A 19,717-nucleotide genomic window follows, 5' to 3' on the forward strand; every position below is an offset into this window, starting at 1 on the left:
ATCGGACCCCGAAAGCTGTATGACCAAATTCGTCGGATAATTTTATGGACGATGAAACGTATGTCAAATTGGATATAAAACGGAGATGTTCCAAAAAAATCTCTTGGCGGACAAGTTTGCCGGTAAGCTGATGATCTGGCAGAGAATCTGCAGCTAACTGGTGTTCAATAAAAAATGATTTTTTTTTTCAGTCATATAGATAGTAAAAAAAAAATTTCAACGTATTCAGTATTTTTTTTATTAAAAACATAATGTTAATTCTTCAACAAAAAAAAAACGTCAATGAATATTAGAGAAGGGGCCCTGGTCAGCCGTACGACGCAACTTAGTCGCTATGCTCTCACAAGAGCGCTGGACGACACTGAAATCATTCTTATTATCATGAGCTGCCCGGATTTCCGTTCATTTAAAATGTATTGGGGTATCATCAAAGCTAAACAGAAGAAGAGTGGGAAAATGGCCAAGGATGCTAATTCAATGGCCAGATACTGGGAAAAAGAGTAGCCGTTGCTTGTGCAGAAGTTGATTGCACGTATCAATCTCAAAGTTCTTATTTTCATTCAAGAAGAACAAAAATAGCAAAACCCATATTGTCTCTTTAGACTACAAAAAATATATAAAATTTTCTTTAAAAAACGTTTCATTCTAAAGCATACAGATTATTAGATACATGTGCTTGAGAACGTACTGATTCTAAACTGGTAGGGCTTTATAACTTAGTTCTCTTACGATCAATTGAGCTAAAACCTTCTCCTCAGAACTTCAAATATTATCGATTTTTCGATTTGAAAACTGCATTTTTAAAGCAACTGCTAGATACTTGGTATTTTATCAAACTAAAAATAGGTTTAATAATTATTAATTTTAACTGGATTGAAATGAAAAAAAATCGTGATTTTGCAGGACTATTTACATGTTATGAAATTGTTTACGGTTATTCCAGATTATCCAGAAAACCATGATATGACTGACAATACGCTTTAATTACGTGATTCAGAACAATACTTAAAAAAAAAAAACACGCACATGGTTCTAGGACAAGTCTTATAATGTGACCAATTTATCGGTCGCAACGGATCGCAAGGATCCCTGAGGTTGTATATGATGTTATATATTTCATTTATACTTAGTACTATGAATTTCCAGTAATTTACCTAAAGTATGATGTAAAACTATGTCGATAGATAGTGTCATTTCCTATTTTACCGGGAAACCGGGTTGATCCCGGCATACAAAAGTTTTTGGCCAATGAGACCACCACCAATTGATGCAACAGAGTTTTTACTTTAAGAATATGTATAACATGTTGATTGAAACCATTTGTCAGCCGAGATATTTAGTTTAGTCGTGGTTTTGTCAATTTTGGCCCACTGTGCGTTGGCTTGTCGTCTTTGTCGGAGGCCATTATCACCACCCCTAACTAAGACCCTGTTGGAGCTTTCGGTCTGTGTAAAGAATGATTGCGATGCATGACGGCGAAAGGGTCTGTGATATCTGAATCAATTCAAATGACGCATCTGATGTTAGCTGTTCAAACACAAAAAATCAAAAATATTTATTATTATGCTAGAAGTTTTCGCTTTTCACTTTGATTGCTACATTTCATTTTGCATTACTTGGTATCATTATAACTTTTTCATTATAAAAAATCTACGATCCAATCAGTGTTAAATCCGAAAACAACATCAACATACACGTCTTATAGACAGTGAGCTTAAAAAAAATGATAACGGATAAGGATGATTACCAAAGTTCTGACTAGTAAAATTATTCAAACAAATCGGCACTGGCAGAGACTGTTAATTTCAACCGAATGATGCTGAAATTGGCATTCCATGCCGCTCGATCTCCCTGGTGCGGCTGCAAAAGTCCAGCCAAATTGAATCGGAAAAAGACGTGGTACTATTTTAAATTTTCCTGGATAAAACTTTTCTGATCAAATTGTTCGATTTCAAGTTGTAGATTTCACCGTGATGAAGACGTGACTCGTACACATTGTTGGGTTATCTGAAGGTTGGCTTCAAATTAATTTTCACTTGAAAATGGTTTTGTTCACAAACATTTCTGACGCTTGTTTTCGATTTTCGGGGTGTCCTTTGGTTTCAAAAAATCTAAATCAAGCGCCGTTGACATCTACTAACAGTCTTCAACTTACCGTAACAAACTTAAAACACCTGCACCCGATGGTTTTCCCGGTCGCACACGAGGATGTTGCCGTTGGACATGATGGCCACCCCTTCCAGGCCCTTGAACTCGGCATCACCGGAGCCCCAGGAACCGAACGCGCGCAGGAAGCTTCCGTCCGGGTGGAAGATCTGGATGCGGTTGTTGCCGGAATCGGCCACGCAGATGTAGCCCTGATCGTCGACCGCGACGCCTCTGTAAGTGAAGGAAGAGGGGTAAAGTGAGAAATGATAAACCTGGTTTTGGATTCATTTGTTTTGTTTCAGAAAAATGCGAGCAGCATAAATTTTTCCCACCCAGAATCAAGTTGCTTCAGACAAAATGTGCAATAAGCAGTCACAAATTGATGAAAAATGCAAATTGAATTACCGGACAATACAGATCTCTTCTTTCGCACCCTGGATCTCTGTAAATTGATCAGACGACGGACGAGTAAACCAAAGAAAAATGGGACCAAAATTAAGCAATTGAAGCCAGGCTGGAACGTTTTAATCCATGCTTCAAACACGAAAAGGAGATTTCCACTGAAATGATGCGACATGCCTCTATTGGTTTCGTCGTCGTCGTCGTCGTCATCCTCCCGAGAGGAGAAATGACACGACACGACAATTCGCAAGACGAGGATGAGGCATCATGAAATGTGTCTAATGAAATTAGACGCCGATGACAATCAATCATTTTCCTGCCCAACGAAGTCTCTTCAATTTAAAGCCATCCCTGCCTGTGTTACAAGTGGGAAGGAACAACGTACTCATTCTACCTTGGGTGGAAAAAATCCGACAAGGAGGTTTCATTATTTTCTACTTCACTCCAGAGGATGGCACACTGTGCTGATGATGAATTGAGTAAGATATTTCCCGACAGGTAACTCATAGAAAGTTGCCGAAAATGAAGCACACCTCCGAAATTATGATCGATGGACCAGTACTTCATGATGAAGCAGGGCTCGTTTTAGGTGTCGTGTGTGCCGCTAAATTTACTGAGTTGATTGCAACGGTGGGGAGTTGAATTTTTGATGCCAATGAAGATGGGTTTGGAACCTTTGTACCGCTTGAGTAACGACTCGGTGGAGCCATTTGACATAATGGTCAGCTGCGGTTTTGAATCCAGGAAGGCTGAACAAGTAGTGGGAGCTTCCCATGGATCGTAGACAACCATAAGTGGCATAACATTAATCAGATATAATCGTAAATTACTGCAGATATAATTAAAATCTCGACCAGTTCCAGTCAAACACAAATTTAAACCTTTTCAAGGCCATAGAACAGGCCTACTAAACCTTTTTAAACTTGCAATGTTTGCCCTCGGGTTCGCCATTTAAAGGCTGCATCTATTTCTGATGAATACACTGAGGCAAAAGAACGTAATAATTCCATAAGAACCAATGAATGTATTTCAGCTACGAGAATTTGGTGTGAATTTAATTGATTTTCAAATTGCAAATTCTTCCCAGAGTGATGATTTGGGCGTTAATTTCAACATCTCCGGCTGATGAAGTTTTATTTCTTCAGACGGCTGATACTCCATTTGGTTTAGTAGTTTTCGTAGAAGAGACTCATATAACACCTAATACTGGCTTTCCAACGTGCCAACAGTTAACATGGCGCAGTCAGTCAGCTTATACACTGCGGAGATTGCAACGGGAGAACGTTACATGGTAAGCAAGAAGTACCCAACGGCCAGTTCACTTTTATTTATTTATGACTAGTTTGTCTCCTTTTTTCCTACTAATGTTGTCAAAAACAGAGGAGCAAAACCACCCAACAGGGGTAGTAAAGTGTGGGAACCCAACGTTGAGTATAATCATATTTATCTACTGTTGGGTACAACTAATTTACTTTTGGTTAAAAAGCCAGTGGAAAATTCCATACGAACTGCACACAAGTAAATGAAAATTACTTTGACCCGCTTTACCTACTTTTGGGTTCCTGCACTATAGTGCCGAGATGAGTGAAAAGAACTTAATTTTGGGTACTTTTTTCTAACCGTGTAGTACAGTTTTCTTAGTACACTCCCCCCGAAGAATGCGAGTAATACGTACCGCGTAAATCGAATTCGCGTAAATGGAGTATACGTAGTATATGGGATTTGACCTTATAGGGACCAACATGGAATATCTCGCGATCCTGGACATATAGAAGGGTACTGTCTTGGGCAAAGTTGTTCAGTGGATCAAGACTTAAAAGTTGTTGGACAGAAGTTATGAACTTTCTCACTATGCAATGAATTAATGATGCCCTTGTTTTTGTGATATCTTGAAATCCTTGGCATCTAGGAAGTTGCTAGAAAGTTCCTAAAAAGTTGCTAGCTAACAAAAAGGGATGGATGACCTCATCCCTTTTCTCGAACTGGTTTAACAACATTTTCGCTCCAGATGTTGAACAAAGTCCTTTTGGTGTTGGACAACGCGCCTAACCAATCCCCCCGAGTTAATCCATCCGAACATCGCAGTGACTTAGCTCCCTCCAAATACGACTTCCATTCTATAGCCGTTGGATCAAGGGTTAATCGCAAACTTTAAGTTTCGTTACATCCATCATAACTACCGCACGATTGTGGACCGAATGGATGAAACAGGGGACGATTTGATTTGATTGTGGAAGAAGTTCACTATCAAAGATAGCTTTGACAGCCTGGAAAAAACCGTTCGTGATTAAAAGCCTTTTACGCTCAAGAACTACTGGAATGCTCTTTTGCCACCTGAAATCAGCGGAAATTTCAATGAAATCAGCAACGACAATGCAGACGTCGCCCAAGACAATCGAGCTCTGGGACCGGCGCTGGGAGTTTTTGATATGACGCAAGTTAAAATCTATGAACTGATTACAGAAATGGAAACAACGGTTGAAGAAGTATTTGGAGATCTTGAAACTCATGGCGATTTGGACGATATCCATGAGATGCCAGCACCAAGCGCTCAAGAATTTAAGGACCAAGACCAGCTGCAACGCTTTGTCACTCTCGATACGAACGAGGAGCACCGGACGGATTGCTGATGGAATGTGAAAGCCTTTTTTTGGGATGGAAGGAAGAAACTGAGATGTTTGTATTTTTATTTATATATACATACAAATAAGGGAAATGGCTCTAATGTTGGCCTATGGATCTAAGATTGGGCCCATCGTTAAAAATCTGCTGGTTATCTAGATGAACGCGTCATTGGGACGGTACTACTGGATATTTTTGGTCGCTACTGAAATTTAGTCGATTTCTGATATTATGTATGGGCCCAAGTTAGGGACATTTAGGCCGACATTTCATCCATTTCCCCTGCATCAAATGTAAAAAGTATACTATAAGAAATCGAAGAAAACATTGATTGAAAATTACGAAGGAATGATAGAAGTGATATTGCTGAATAACGAAGTCGACTCTCCTTGACTACTTTCCATGTTGGACTCCTGCAGCAAGCAATGTTTAAGGGCAGATTTCATAATGTTAAATTCTCCTAGGTTATATTTTCCTATAATGACAGGTTCTTGTTATAAAGCACGAAGAACATCTCACATATACAGTAGCAGGACGAAGTTGCCGAATTATCAAAATATTTATTCAAAACAATGAAGGTCTTGGTCCACTGAACAACTTCACCAAAAGCAGCAACTTGCTAGATGGCAAGGATTTCAAGATATAACACGAACTAGGAAATCATAAATTCAAGCACACTAGCGCCGCGTAGTGAAAAAATTCCGACCTTCTGTCCACCAACGATTATGTCTTGATTTACTGAACTTCTCCGAAAGCAACTTTCTAGACGGCAAGGATTTCAAGTTATAACGTAAACTAGGGAATCACAAATTCAAGAACACTAGCGCCACGTAGTGAGACTATACCAAACTTCTGTCAACCAACCATTAGGTCTTGATCTACTGAGCAACTTTGCCGAAGACAGCAATGTAATATATATGATAAGGTAGTAATGAATTAAACATAAATTTACCGCTAATTAGTTTGATGTCGGCAAAGTCCATTTGGCAGCACTTGAAGTCGACATTCATGAAATAACAAAATGACAGATACACGCAAGAGTGATCGAACATGATTTCGGAAAGCTCCGAATACACGAATGCGGTTCGTGTCATGCAAATCGAAGTACGTCTACGAAACGACCAGGACGCGAAGTGAGGGAGATAGGACGTACAGTCAGGAATCCTTATTGCCGGATCCTTATTGACGGGCTATCCGCGAATAAGGATACCCACAGCTTATGGGAATTTCACTAATAGGGGCTGTGGTGGATTATCTCATTTGTAACAATATATAGAGCCATACTGTCTTCGACAAAGTTGTTGTGATGAGATAGACCAACAAGCCTGTGTCATTGGATTCAGGATTAATTGGGAACTACGCCGCTAGAGGCGCTTCACTTTTATGTTACTTATGACGGGCGTTACAATATATGAATTTTAGGTCCAACATACAATATTTCGTGATCCTGGCCCTATAGAAAGCTACTGTCTTGAGCAAAGTTGTTCAACTTTATTTAAGAGATTTTTAGCTACCCGTCATAAGTAACATAATTTAACGGCGCCGGTGGTGTAGTGGTAAGCGTGATTACCTCTCACCCCAGCAGGCCTGGGTTCAATCCCAGTCGGCGCCGCCGGGATGTTCTGAGGCATAACATCTCTGATCACGCCTTCCTTCGGATGGGAAGTAAAGCCGTTGGTCCCCGGTTCATGAGTTGATGGGTCGATAGGTAGGGTCCAGGTGTGGGAGCTGCCTTCCTGGCACGTCGGTAGCATTGGTGCTCAGCACGGAAAACAAGATCGACGGAAAAAACAAACCAAAGGAAAAAAAAAAAAAAAATAAGTAACATAAAAGTGAAGCGTCCCTAGCGGTGTAGTTCCCAATTAAACCTAAATCCAATGACACAGGCTTGTTGGTCTATCTCATTACAACAACTTTGTCTAAGACAGTATAGCTCTATATATTGTAACAAATGAGATAATCCACCAAAGCCCCTATTAGTGAAAATCCCTTAAGCTGTGGGTATCCTTATTCGCGGTTCCTTATTCACGCCCCCGTTACCCCGGCAATAAGGATTCCTGACTGTATGATTAAAATGACGCTATGGGATGGAAGAGTGCAGAATGATATGTATGGACGCATTCATCACGCTCGTTCATGGGTCGTTTCGTCATTCTGTTGACTAATTTTAGAGTGGACGGACGCTAGGAACAACGTGAGACAATTTGGCTGAAACAGTCATTGTGACAAATGGTCGATGGTTGAAACATCTTTTTAGATGACAAGGATTTCAAGATACAACACGAACAAGGAAATCATAAATCCATGCACAATAGCGCCGTATAGTGAGAAAAATCCAAACTTCTGTCAACCAATCATTAGGTTTTGATCCACTAAACAACTTCGCCGAAGACAGTAATCTTCTATATGAAGAGCATCGCGAGACATTCCATGTTGGTCCCGATTAGGTCAAATTCTATATGCTACGTGTATTCCATTTACGCGATTCTCTCGCGTAAACGGAATCATTCGAGACCAACGTAAATGGAATTCGTGTAGATCGAGTTCGCGTTCTTCGGGGAGAGTGTACGCAGCAATTTACCCCACTGAAACTTGCAAAACCCACCACCAGATAGACGAACAACTGCCTGTTGGGAGGCCATGAAGGGTAGCGATAGAGATGACCATTTTGAATGGACGATACCGTACACGACAAACTCGCGATGAACCTGGATCAGCGACCCAATGACTCACTCAACTTCAAAATTAAAATCAATGATCGTAATACCACAAACGAAAATGGTTGATCATAGCAAGCTAGCAACTTTCAAACGCGGAAATTAATAGTGGAAACCATACACTCAAAAAAATCCAAACGTCATCATCATGTGTCTCACACTTAATTTTGCACTTATTGTTTTTTTTTTTTTTGTTTATTAATTTATTTGATAAGGCTCAACCGAATTAACTTAACAGAGCCGAGGATTCTTGGTCACTATACAATACCTCTTAAAGCTATAGTCAAAAGGTACAACACAATAAATACTTTATCTTCCGCTATCCAAAAAGCCTCCTCCATCAGAACTGGAGCCGCTTCCAGTAGTTTCATTGTATGGCAAATTCTTGTACACCAACGAGGGTCAGAGCGCGTCCATTGCAGCAATGGACGCAAAACGTGGTCAGCACTCACACACTCATCACGAAACGGTTGCTTTCCAAAGTCGACGACGCATCGACCGAAAGAACTGCTGATGAAGAACAATGAGGAGGACCACACAATGGTTGCTGCCGAGTAAACAGACGATCGCGTAGCACACATCGAGAGTGGCCTGCTTTTGTCGACAGCCGAGTGAACACTCATTTTTGCACTTATTGTGAAACACATCCACTTCACGTGTGAATCTTATGCTTTGAACTGTACCTCAACACTATTGGTTTGAATTGTGACGCACTTGGAGTCTATGTGCCTCACAGTGTGATATCACAATGTTCTACAATATTCTACTTTACCGACTCCAAAATTGAATCGACAAATATATAAACAAAGCTGCCAAAAGGGAAGAGCTTACAAATAAAGACTGACGAAAAGTAAATTCGTACGCACAAAAAGGCCTGTAACTCGTGATGCAATAAGTTTAAAAAGTCCATTAATGGTTGATTTACAGAATTTTTCTTAAACCTACAAAGTTACAGCATTAGATGGTTACATATCTCCACACACTTAGAAAAAATCATGTAAATTTAGGTGCTCTGAGAGTGACATATATACACTAGGGTGCTTCATTCTGAAAAAAGTGATGAATTTCTGATGGGCCACCCTCCAGTTCGATTCATAGCCCCAAAATATGAACCTGTGCAAAAATTGGTAAAGATTGATGAAGGTTTAGAGGTCGCGCCAATGATTTGAAATTTGTATGGGAATTACTATGGAAGAATTTAAAAAATCGCTTATATCGCTATAACTTTGCTTCTACTTGTCCAAATGTCGAAAAAATTTAGTATGTTATTGCTATGGCAATAAACAAAAAGCCTACAGTTGCTACGCTCAGTTTTGCAGCGTATCAAGAATTATAAAAATGTGAAAAAATGGCAAAATAGGGTAAATTGACAGATGAATATGTACAAGGCAACAACGCCAATTTCATCGCAACAACAACAGGCTTGTTGATCATTGTCATGACAACCACATATTTTTTTTTTCAACGTTTGGACAACTACAACCAAAGTTAGAGCAATGTAAACGAAAATCAATAATTTCCCATACTAATTCACCAAAATCTCCATACAAAATCCAAATCATTGGCGCGACCTCTAAACCTTCATCAATCTTTACCATTTTTTGCACAGGTTCATATTTTGGGGCTATGAATCGAACTGGAGGGTGGCCTATCAAAAATTCATCACTTTTTTCAAAATGAAACACCCTAATATACACTTAGAAATAACTAATTTTACACGTGACGGAATCCGTTTTTGACATAGAAGATGGGTCGTAAACAAACATGTCATGTCATATTAAGTGCTCCGTGACTAAAAAGTTCGTTGCTCGACGAAAAGTACGTTTGATTGAGCTATATTTCACGTCTGTTATGACTCAAATTTATGTCAAAATTGACGCTCGTATATGTCACTTTTTTTTTTTTTTTTGTTATGGTCACTTTAACGCTCTTGGGTCATTCGTGACTTGTCCTGGGGTGAGATTTGAACTCGTGACTTGGGCGTGAGAGGTATGGATGTCACTCTCAGAGCATCTAAATTTACATGATTTTTCTAAGTGTGTACGAGCGTCAATGTCAAATAAAATTGAGTCATAACAAACGCGAGATATAGTTCAATAAAACGTACTTTTCGTCGAGCAACGAACTTTTCAGTCTCGGAGCACTCAATTTTACATGACATGTTTGTTTACGTCTCATCCTTTGTGTCAAAGACGGATTCCATCACGTGTAAAATTAGTTATATCTAGATATGCAGTTCGAACGAAATCTTGAACCTTCCTCTTGACGGAGCCCATCAGCGCCCGCACAGTGGAAACGGACACGGAATCAGCGCATTTCTTCAATTTAGCCCGCATTTTCTGGAGATCATTCACTGCCCCGCCGCTTCGTCGAAGCCGCTGCTTTGAATTAGCCCGGTATTTTTCGATTGGTCGAAATTCCGGGCAATTCGGAGGATGCATTAGCATAGAGGTAACTCTAAGACTAGAAGATCCCGAAGAAACGTGCTCAACTTTTGAACGGCAACGCTTGGCATTCTTCGATGTAAACTTGGGATGTCATCGTCGAGGATGTGAGGAGGTTCCGTTTTCAGGCCACAACTGCAAATCGCTTGCCAAATCATGGCCATCTTCGAGAACTTGTCGGCAAACACGAACTTGAATCTACCCGGCAGTTCAGTCGCGATGTAAGCTGTTAAAAATCGAGTTTGACGTATGTTTCGTCATCGATCAAAGTGCAGTCCTTGTGTTTCGTCAAAACACGGTCGTACAAGAGCCTTGCACGCCTTTTGGCCACGGAATTCTGCTTCATGTGGTGGTTCTGATGTTTACTGGCTTTGTACGACTTGTATCCTTCCCTGGCAAGGATGTTCCGCACCGTTTGAAAGTTGGCGCTGTACCTTCTGACCACATCTCGGATCGAAAGACCGAGGTTGGCTTTAATGCACCTCGACACCTTGCTGCGCAACTGACGATCTCTGGTTTCAGTTTTTTTTCGTAGGTCCGCTGATTCCTTGTAGATTTTGAGCACTCGACAAACTGTTGTTTTCCATGTGTTTGTGCACATTATTTTTTCTTCTTTCGAGTTCCATTTGACGTTACTTCTGAACGTGATCGACTACTTTGATTAAGCTTGCACCAGTTATTCTCTATAGAAGTGTAAAAAAACCACTGTCAAAGATTTTCGATTCCCAACACTTAAGCTGGGTTTAGACAGGGCAAGTCAATTGATCAAGTAGTTGAATTCAACTGACTTGAATGCGAATTGAACGTGTAAACCATGCCATTCAACTGACTTGATCAACTCACTTGAATTGAAAAAGGTTGAACTCAACTTTTCAAGCCAATTGAATTCAACTGAGTTGATCATTTGACTTGCCTAGTCTACTAAACCCAGCTTTAAGGCGTGCTAGCGACGAGCGAGGGGCGTACCAATTTACTTTTAGTCAGGCTTTACCTTTTTTAATGGGTCTGATTTGGGTATTGATCCTATACTGTTGGGATGTGCTACTGCCGTTGTCTACGTTCGATCTCACTGGGCAACGGATGTTCTCATATATGAGACTGGTTAATAAGGATGAAGTCACAACTTATGTTTTCGATGCTTACCTTGTAGAACAAGCAATTCACATTGCTTTGAAATGCAAAACACTTCAAATCCATCTGTTTTGAACAGTAGTTTGCTTCAATGTACACAACATTTGAATTGATAGAGAAAGATTATCATCATTTCAATGTTTGAAACACTAGAAATCAACTTGTAGAACACATTGGACCATGGTGCAACACACTTAAAATAAATGTGATTGTGCATATGCAAAATCAAGTGTTTAAACCATAGAGGTAGCTCTAAGACTAGAAGGTCCCGAAGAAACGTGCTCAACTTTTTGGCTCAGCTCTGGTACTCTTTTCGGTCCCAAGCTAATAGATTCACCCCTCGAAACATAGGAAAATCCACTAACCCCTCATTTTATCTATCGAACTTTCATAGCGAATCAAAACAAACATTGTGTAGTACTAGAATTTCGACTACAATGGGATACGTTAAACGTTTGCTTGGGACCAATAGGCTAGTCAAGTAGCGAGCCAATTTTAAATCGTTAGTTTCGTATTGATTGTTGATTAAACTGTGTAGCTGAGACTTACAGATATGGGATGCCTCCCTTTTGGTTGTCTGATCCCTAATAAAGAGTTCTGCGCACGCCTATGGTGGAAGTGCTGCAAAAACATGAAGTTACGAGTCGACAAAACGCTCACATAAGATGCACACGGCCAATGAGATGAACCCAAATTTGAGGTCAGCTTACTCATAAATCGTCTCATATGTTCCTGTGGAAAACCTCAAAAGTTTGCCAGAAAATGAGGAAAATTAACGAAAATTTTACTCAGTCTAGGACTAGCAACAATAGACAGAGAGAATCTAATCTTTACTTTCTCATATTCAGGAATGTTTTCCCGGAAAAACCGGGAAAAACTTGGACAAACATGAGGCACATTTATTCATCACTGAGTTCCTGCACTTTTTACGATTTATGAGAAAACTTAACTCAAATTTTTGTCGATCTCAGTGGCCGTGCATAAATAGTCTTGATGAACAAGAAGAAGAAGAGTTTATGGAATTTCCCAATGTAGTTCGTACTCAACGAAAGCTTGAGAACCACTGTCTTAAGCCATTTGATAAATTGACAAAGTTGAACAGTTGTGCATTGGTAAATGAAACAATCGGAAACTATATCCATTTGTCCGTCTGCATAAGATCAATTTCCATGCAAATTACCATTCACTTTAATTGTGATCACCAGCAGCGCAAATACGCGGGAAATCCATCCACCATCCCCCCCTTCCGGGAGGGGATCCTCATCGACACACTTCGTTTCCTCAACTGTTTTCCGATTCCTTGCTTTTTGTGTGTGCATGAATCGAATGAAAAGGCTGATTTATCAAATTTAAACGTTGATTTAATATTTCTTTTCCCCCGACCATTGCTCCTTCAGGATTCCTGGTTTTCTCCGGGATGATGAAACCGTTATGTGGGAGGCAAACGTTGATGAAAGCGAAGGAACAAAAAATGCTTACGGTAAGATGGGGCAAAATGATTCGTTTGCACATTGCAAACATATTTTCGTGAATTTATCATGCAGTATTTCTAGTTCAGACATTGAACTAGCTTTGTTTCTTAACAGATCCTCAAAAAAAAAAAAAAAAGAGGTACGAAAGGTATTTTAAACGCCAAAAAGTCATCTTACCCCGGGGGTGCCTCTTACCCCATTTTACACTACCATTTTCTATTTGCCTCCGCAAAACATCGGGCAAGTGACGAGAAGTGATGATTGCTGCTGACGGTGAAAAGTGCGGCAAAAACCCGAGGAAAGGTTGTTTGCCAAAGTTGACTTCGCGGGCGGAAATGTAATAAAGGCAAAGGCAGAAATTAGACTTGCAATTTGTTTTCGACTTACCGACCAGAGAGCACATCGAACGGCAAGGGACGAGGAACTACGGGTAGAGGAGGTCAGCAATTTCCGGTATCTTTCTGCACGTTCTGCGCTGTGTTCTGGACTGGCCGAGGCAGAGTGGGTGGATCAAAGATGCTCTCCCCGACCAAGACGAGTTCACGAGGAAAAAGGTACCGTTTTGGGATACGGGAAATATTAAAAATTGAATTATAATTTCGAGCTCCGAGCAGTCAGAGAAGATGGAAATCAGATTTTGTTTTTCTCCGTTTTGCGAAAATGATATGCTGACTGGTTGAGGTGAATTACGACTGAATGAAATTCAGTTCGTTTAAGTCGCTTCATCTACCGTTTGTTCAATTATCGATAATCCTCCCAGAAAAGCATCGAAATCCTGTTTTACCTAAACAGCCTTAGCCCGGAGCGAATTTAGCTAGCTTCCTCCCCCCTCAAACGATTAGTAGAAAAAAAAACAAATTCAATCCATGAATTTCTTTCCGGTCTTCATCAAAAGAATAATCCATTGACTCCGAGACATGAACGCGAAAATCCGCCCACGCGTTCATCGAAGACGAAGACGACGTGAGCCCATTCTCGCAACATACAACCTAGAACCAATACGCTGCGTGTTAACTAGCAAAAGCTGCTTAAAGCCTCCCAACAGCTCCACGTTCTAGGCTGGCAGCAGATGGATGGAATCGAAATTGATTTTCTCCCTTTTGCTATTCGATCTTCTCGCGTCACCTTCTTCTTGCTCTTCCTACCGAAGCAGGATTCAGGCCTGATTTTCTCCGAAAATGAAAATGATGGAACGTTCCAATCAAAATCTGATGCGAACAAAGCACCTACGATACGAGATAAATAAACAATATCCCTCGACAATCACCGTCTTCCGAAACCGAACGGCGGCGCTTATGAAGGGATATGTGAGCACGTCCATGATGCTGTAAGCTTCGGGTTACTCTACCATGAATGTGCTCGTATGTGGGTGCTGGTTGTCGTTTTTCCCCCCGGCTTCTAGTGGATCAATGTGTTCGCTCTCACGGTCAACAACTGTCGAACTTTATTGAATGCCTCCGGGTTGTGAATGGTGTAAATTTTGGGAAGCAACCGAAAAAAAAATGCTTCACAATTTGCTTGGGGTGCTCAAAAGAATGGCTTGATCTTGCACGATGAGCATTATTATAGTTTCCATAATAGCCAATCAAACCGATAGCCACCACTGGCAAAAAGGATCGGGGAAATTGATAAAAATTCTTCCCATATCTTCAGGGAAGTTATCCCAGAACTTGAGAAGAAGTTCTGGCTGGTTGGTGGTAATTTCTGGAACTGCGGAAAAGTATTCTCAGAACTCCATTAAAATCTTCCCAGAACATGAGTGGAGTTTTTCTCAAAATTTCATGAAACTTCTTTCCATTACTTTAAGAAAGTTCTTCCCTGTTCTTCTCAGAACCTCAGAAAAGTCTTTCCTACAAGTTCAGGTAACTACGTCATACAATTCCAGGGAAGTTCTTCCCAAAAATTGAGAAGGAGTTCTTTCCAGAACATTCAAAAAGTTCTTCAGAGAACTTTAAGGAAGTACTTCCTAGAACTTTAGGAAAATTTTCCCACCATTTCAGGAGTGTTCTTCCCCCAAAAATTGGGGAAGTTCATCCAATAACTTAAGGAAAGCTCATCTCACAACTTGAAGGAATTTATGAGAGAAGCTCTTCTAAAAGCTGTAGGGAAGTTCTTCTCAGAACTTCAGGAACCCAAGCAGCACAAAGCTGTGGCAGGATCTTGCAACAACTTGATTGTGACTCAAATAAGTCACATACACGTTGCACCAAGTGTGCTGCTAGGGAAATTTTTTCACAAAACTTTCGCAAAAATCCTCACAGAACTTCAGAAAAATTCGTTTCCAAAATTTTAAGGATGTTCTTACCAGAACTTGAGGGGACTTGATCCCAGAGCATGAGGGAAGTACTTTCCAGAACTTAAGAGAATTTCTTCCCAGAACTCGAGGGAATTTCTTCCCAGAAATTCTTCAAATTCTTCAGAGAACATTAAGGAAGAATTTTAATAAAATTCTCAAACGACTTCAGTGATGTTCTTCCCAGAACTTAAGGGAATTTCTTCTCGAAACTTTAGGGAAGTTCTTCTCAGAACTTCAGTTACTCAAGTAACACAACAAAGCTTTGGCACGATCTTATCGCAACTAAATTTAGTCACACACAAGTTGCCTTAATCGTTTTGCACCAAGTGTGAGGGAAACTTCTTCGCAGAACTTCAGAAAAGTTCCTCACAAATCTTAAAAAAATCTTCCCAAAATTTTACGGATGAACAGAATATGTGGAAAGTTCTTCCCAGAGCTTGAGAAACTTTAGGGGAGTTCTTTCCAGAACTTGAGGGAAGTTTATCTAAGAACTTCAGGGAGCTTCTTCCAATACTTCAGCGATGAACCTTACTGACGTTCTGGCAAGTTCATCCACGAACTCTTGAAAATATTTTCCATGAACTTCCGAAAAGTTCTTCCCATAATTTCAGGGAAGTTCTTCCCAGACCTTTAAGAAAGTTTAAATAGTTATGGGAAATTTTCTAAAACTTCTGAAATCCTCATAATTTGAGAAAAATTTCGCAAGCTTCATTGTTGCAACAAAGACAGCAAAAGTGTTTCCAGAATTTCAACAGAGTTCCCACATATTCTGAAAACTTCGGTAGAAAGTCCAGCACCTCAACGGACTCGTTACAATTTATTCGTAATTTATTGAACTTTTTTTATGGTATCAAGCTGAAGTTGCGTGTGGAGGCAAACCAGCCCCATACTAATAAAGAAACCTAACCTAACCTGAAGCTGCGTGACAACTTAGTTTTCAAACTACTATTCTGTTTTTGTGGAACATATGCGGTGAGGGGTTTTCTGTTGTCAATGTGTTCAACAATTGAATTGGTTAGAACCTGACACCGGTGCCGAGATTTTGTATACTTTGTGTGGTTTGTATATTTTGTATACATCGAACCAATTCCGAGATATAGCTGATTTCATACTTCCGAAGTCTTGCATGACCGCGCCTTAAAAAATGTTTAGTTCGTTTCAAATTTTCCGTTTTATTTTTTACGATTAACGTTTTTCAATTTACCAATGCCATTTTCGGTTTTTATTTTGTTCTGCTTTCCATGTCCGTTTCTCCATTTAAAATTTATCGGTTTTCCATTTTTCGTATTATTCGCTACACATCTTTCGTTTTCAGCTTTCGACTTTCCGTTTTCCCTAATTAAATTTGTCTTTTTACGTTGCTGTTTTCCGATGTCGTTGTACGTACTGAATTTTCTGTTTGCTTTTTATAATTTCGTGATTTCCGTTTTCCGTTTTACATTTCTTATTTCAGATTTTTCGTATCGGTTTTCTGTTTTTCGTTTTCTATTTTGAATGTTTCAAACTTCCCAATTTTATACTTTTGCACGTTTTGAATTTTCCTGTTTCCCATTTTGCGTTTTGGATGTTTCATTTTTCCGCTTTCTTTTTAAATTTATCTATTTTCCGTATTCCGTATTATTCGTTATCCATTTTCCGTTTTCCGCTTTCCGCTTTCCGTTTAAATATGTTCTGTTTTCTGTTTCTGTTTACCAGTCTGTGATGAGGAGTTTGTATGTTTTCCTTTTAACTTTTCCTATATTAAATTTTCTATTTTCCATTTACCGTTTTAAATTTATAAGTTTTGCGTTTTCTGTTTCCGATTTTGGATTTCCGTTTGCTGTTTTCCGATTTCCGATTTACGTTTTCCGTTTTCCATTTTCCATTTTCTATATGCTGATAACCGTTTCCCATTTTAATTTTTATTGTTTTTCGTTATGAATTCTTCTGCTCTCCATTTTGCGTTACGGAAAACAGAAAACGGACAAATTTTAAAAGAAAATGGGAAAATGAAACATGGAAATATTCAATTTTTCCATTTTGTTTTTAAATTTGTCCGTTTTCTGTTTTTCGTACTCCCTATCCGTTATCCATTTTCCATTTTCCACTTTCCGTCTCCCAGTTTCTGTTTTCCACTTTCCGTCTCCCAGTTTCTGTTTTCCGCTTTCCGTTTTCTGCCTTCCGTTTTCTGCCTTCCGTTTTCCGCCTTCCGTTTTCCGCCTTCCGTTTCCCGCCTTCCGCTTCCCGCCTTCCGTTTTCCGTTTTCCGTTTTCCGTTTTCCGTTTTCCGTTTTCCGTTTTCCGTTTTCCGTTTTCCGTTTTCCGTTTTCCGTTTTCCGTTTTCCGTTTTCCGTTTTCCGTTTTCCGTTTTCCGTTTTCCGTTTTCCGTTTTCCGTTTTCCGTTTTCCGTTTTCCGTTTTCCGTTTTCCGTTTTCCGTTTTCCGTTTTCCGTTTTCCGTTTTCCGTTTTCCGTTTTCCGTTTTCCGTTTTCCGTTTTCCGTTTTCCGTTTTCCGTTTTCCGTTTTCCGTTTTCCGTTTTCCGTTTTCCGTTTTCCGTTTTCCGTTTTCCGTTTTCCGTTTTCCGTTTTCCGTTTTCCGTTTTCCGTTTTCCGTTTTCCGTTTTCCGTTTTCCGTTTTCCGTTTTCCGTTTTCCGTTTTCCGTTTTCCGTTTTCCGTTTTCCGTTTTCCGTTTTCCGTTTTCCGTTTCCGTTTTCCGTTTTCCGTTTTCCGTTTTCCATTTTCCATTTTCCGTTTTCCGTTTTCCGTTTTCCGTTTTCCGTTTTCCGTTTTCCGTTTTCCGTTTTCCGTTTTCCGTTTTCCGTTTTCCGTTTTCCGTTTTCCGTTTTCCATTTTCCGTTTTCCATTTTCCGTTTTCCGTTTTCCGTTTTCCGTTTTCCGTTTTCCGTTTTCCGTTTTCCGTTTTCCGTTTTCCGTTTTCCATTTTCCGTTTTCCGTTTTCCGTTTTCCGTTTTCCGTTTTCCAGTTTTCAGTTTTCCGCCTTCTGTTTTCCGCCTTCCGTTTTCTGCCTTCCGTTTTCTGCCTTCCGTTTTCTGCCTTCCGTTTTCCGACTTTCGTTTTCCGCCTTCCGTTTTCCGCTTTCCATATTCCACCTTCCGTTTTCAGTCTTCCGTTTTCCGCCTTCCGTTTTCAGCCTTCCGTTTTCCACCGTCCGTTTTCATCTTTCCGTTTTCCGTTTTCCATTCTCAATTTTTCTGATTCTCGATTCCGTTTTTCAGCTCCGTTGTCTGTTTTGAATTTGTTTGTTTTCCTTTTTTCTTTTCACTTTTTAAATTTTCTTTTCCATTTTTCCGATTTTCGATTTCCGTTTTCTGTTTTCCGATTTCCGTTTTGCATTCTCTATATTTTGTTTTTCTGATTACCGTTTCCCATTTCAATTTTTCTCTATTCGCCATTTTAAGTTAAGTTAGTTCTTTTTAAATTTGTCCATTTTCCGTTTTCCGTGTTCCGAAAAGTGATGATTGCTACTGGCGCTGAAAAAAGTGTGTTTTTTTTAATTTGTTTACCGTATTCCGTATAATCCGTTTTCGTTTTCCACTTTCCGTTTTTCATTTTTATATATTTGCTGTTGTTTCCCGTTTCCGTTTTACGGTTTCGTTGTTCGTATTGAATTTTTACGTTTTCCACTATCCATTTTCCATTTACCATTTTAAATTTTTATGTTTTGCGTTTTCCGGTTTACATTTCCCATTTATGACTTTCACTCCGTTTTCTTATTGCAGTTTTCCATTTTCGATTACTTTTTTTTCATATTTCCCATATGCATTTATTTTTCGTTTTAAATTTTTCTGTTTTCGATTTTGCGTTTTCTTTTAAAATTTGTTTGTTTTCTGTTTTCCTTTTATCGCTTTCCGTAAATGAATTTCTGTTTTCTGTTTTCTGTTTTTCGTATTATTCGTTATCCATTTTTCGTTGTCCGTTTTGCGTTTCCGTGTTCCCTTTGTAATTTTATCAGTTTTCCTTTTCCGTTTTCCAGTTTCGTTGTCCGTGTTTAATTTTGCGGTTTTTTTTCTTACGTTTCCATTTTCAATTTTCTATTTTCCATGTACCGTTTTAAATGTTTATGTTTTGTGTTTTACGTTTTACATTTTCCGTTTCAGATTTTCTGATTGATTGGTCTGTTTTCTGATTTTCGCATTCCGTATTATTCCATTTTCCGTCTTCCATTTTCCGTTTTCCGCTTTCCGCTTTCCGTTTTCCGCTTTCCGTTTTCCGCTTTCCGTTTTCCGCTTTCCGTTTTCCGCTTTCCGTTTTCCGCTTTCCGTTTTCCGCTTTCCGTTTTCCGCTTTCCGTTTTCCGTTTTCCGTTTTCCGCTTTCCGTTTTCCATTATAATTTTTCTGATTCCCGTTTCCACATTGAAGACACGTGAGCAAATCGGCGATCATCTTACCATCTTCCCATATCTCTGTTACCCTTCTTCTACATTTTTAAACTTCAAGCACACATGATTAGTTGATAGATTGAGAAAGTTCCATTAGTGATTCGCAA

At 39.6% G+C, this 19,717-nt stretch overlaps 1 protein-coding gene across 3 annotated transcripts in view; it reads right to left on the reverse strand.

Annotated features, from left to right (window-relative positions):
* Window positions 1-1,526: 1,526 nt before the first annotated feature.
* tn (thin) overlaps window positions 1,527-19,717 on the reverse strand; it is a 233,775-nt gene continuing 215,584 nt past the window's right edge. For 2 of the 3 annotated variants that reach the window (XM_065236147.1, XM_065236149.1), the window contains 2 exons: window positions 2,156-2,379; window positions 1,527-2,007 (listed from right to left, as the gene is read on the reverse strand). In XM_065236147.1, coding sequence (XP_065092219.1) covers window positions 2,166-2,379 — 214 coding nt within the window. In that variant the 3' untranslated portion in view covers window positions 1,527-2,007; window positions 2,156-2,165. Of the gene's footprint in view, window positions 2,019-2,155; window positions 2,380-19,717 lie in introns of all 3 variants that reach the window. The other variant, XM_065236148.1, reaches the window with a different exon arrangement.

The sequence above is a fragment of the Ochlerotatus camptorhynchus genome, unplaced genomic scaffold, assembly GCF_037179485.1.
Source record: "Ochlerotatus camptorhynchus isolate MF236.1 unplaced genomic scaffold, CSIRO-AGI_Acam_v1.1 ptg000530l, whole genome shotgun sequence".
Lineage (NCBI taxonomy): Eukaryota > Metazoa > Arthropoda > Insecta > Diptera > Culicidae > Ochlerotatus > Ochlerotatus camptorhynchus.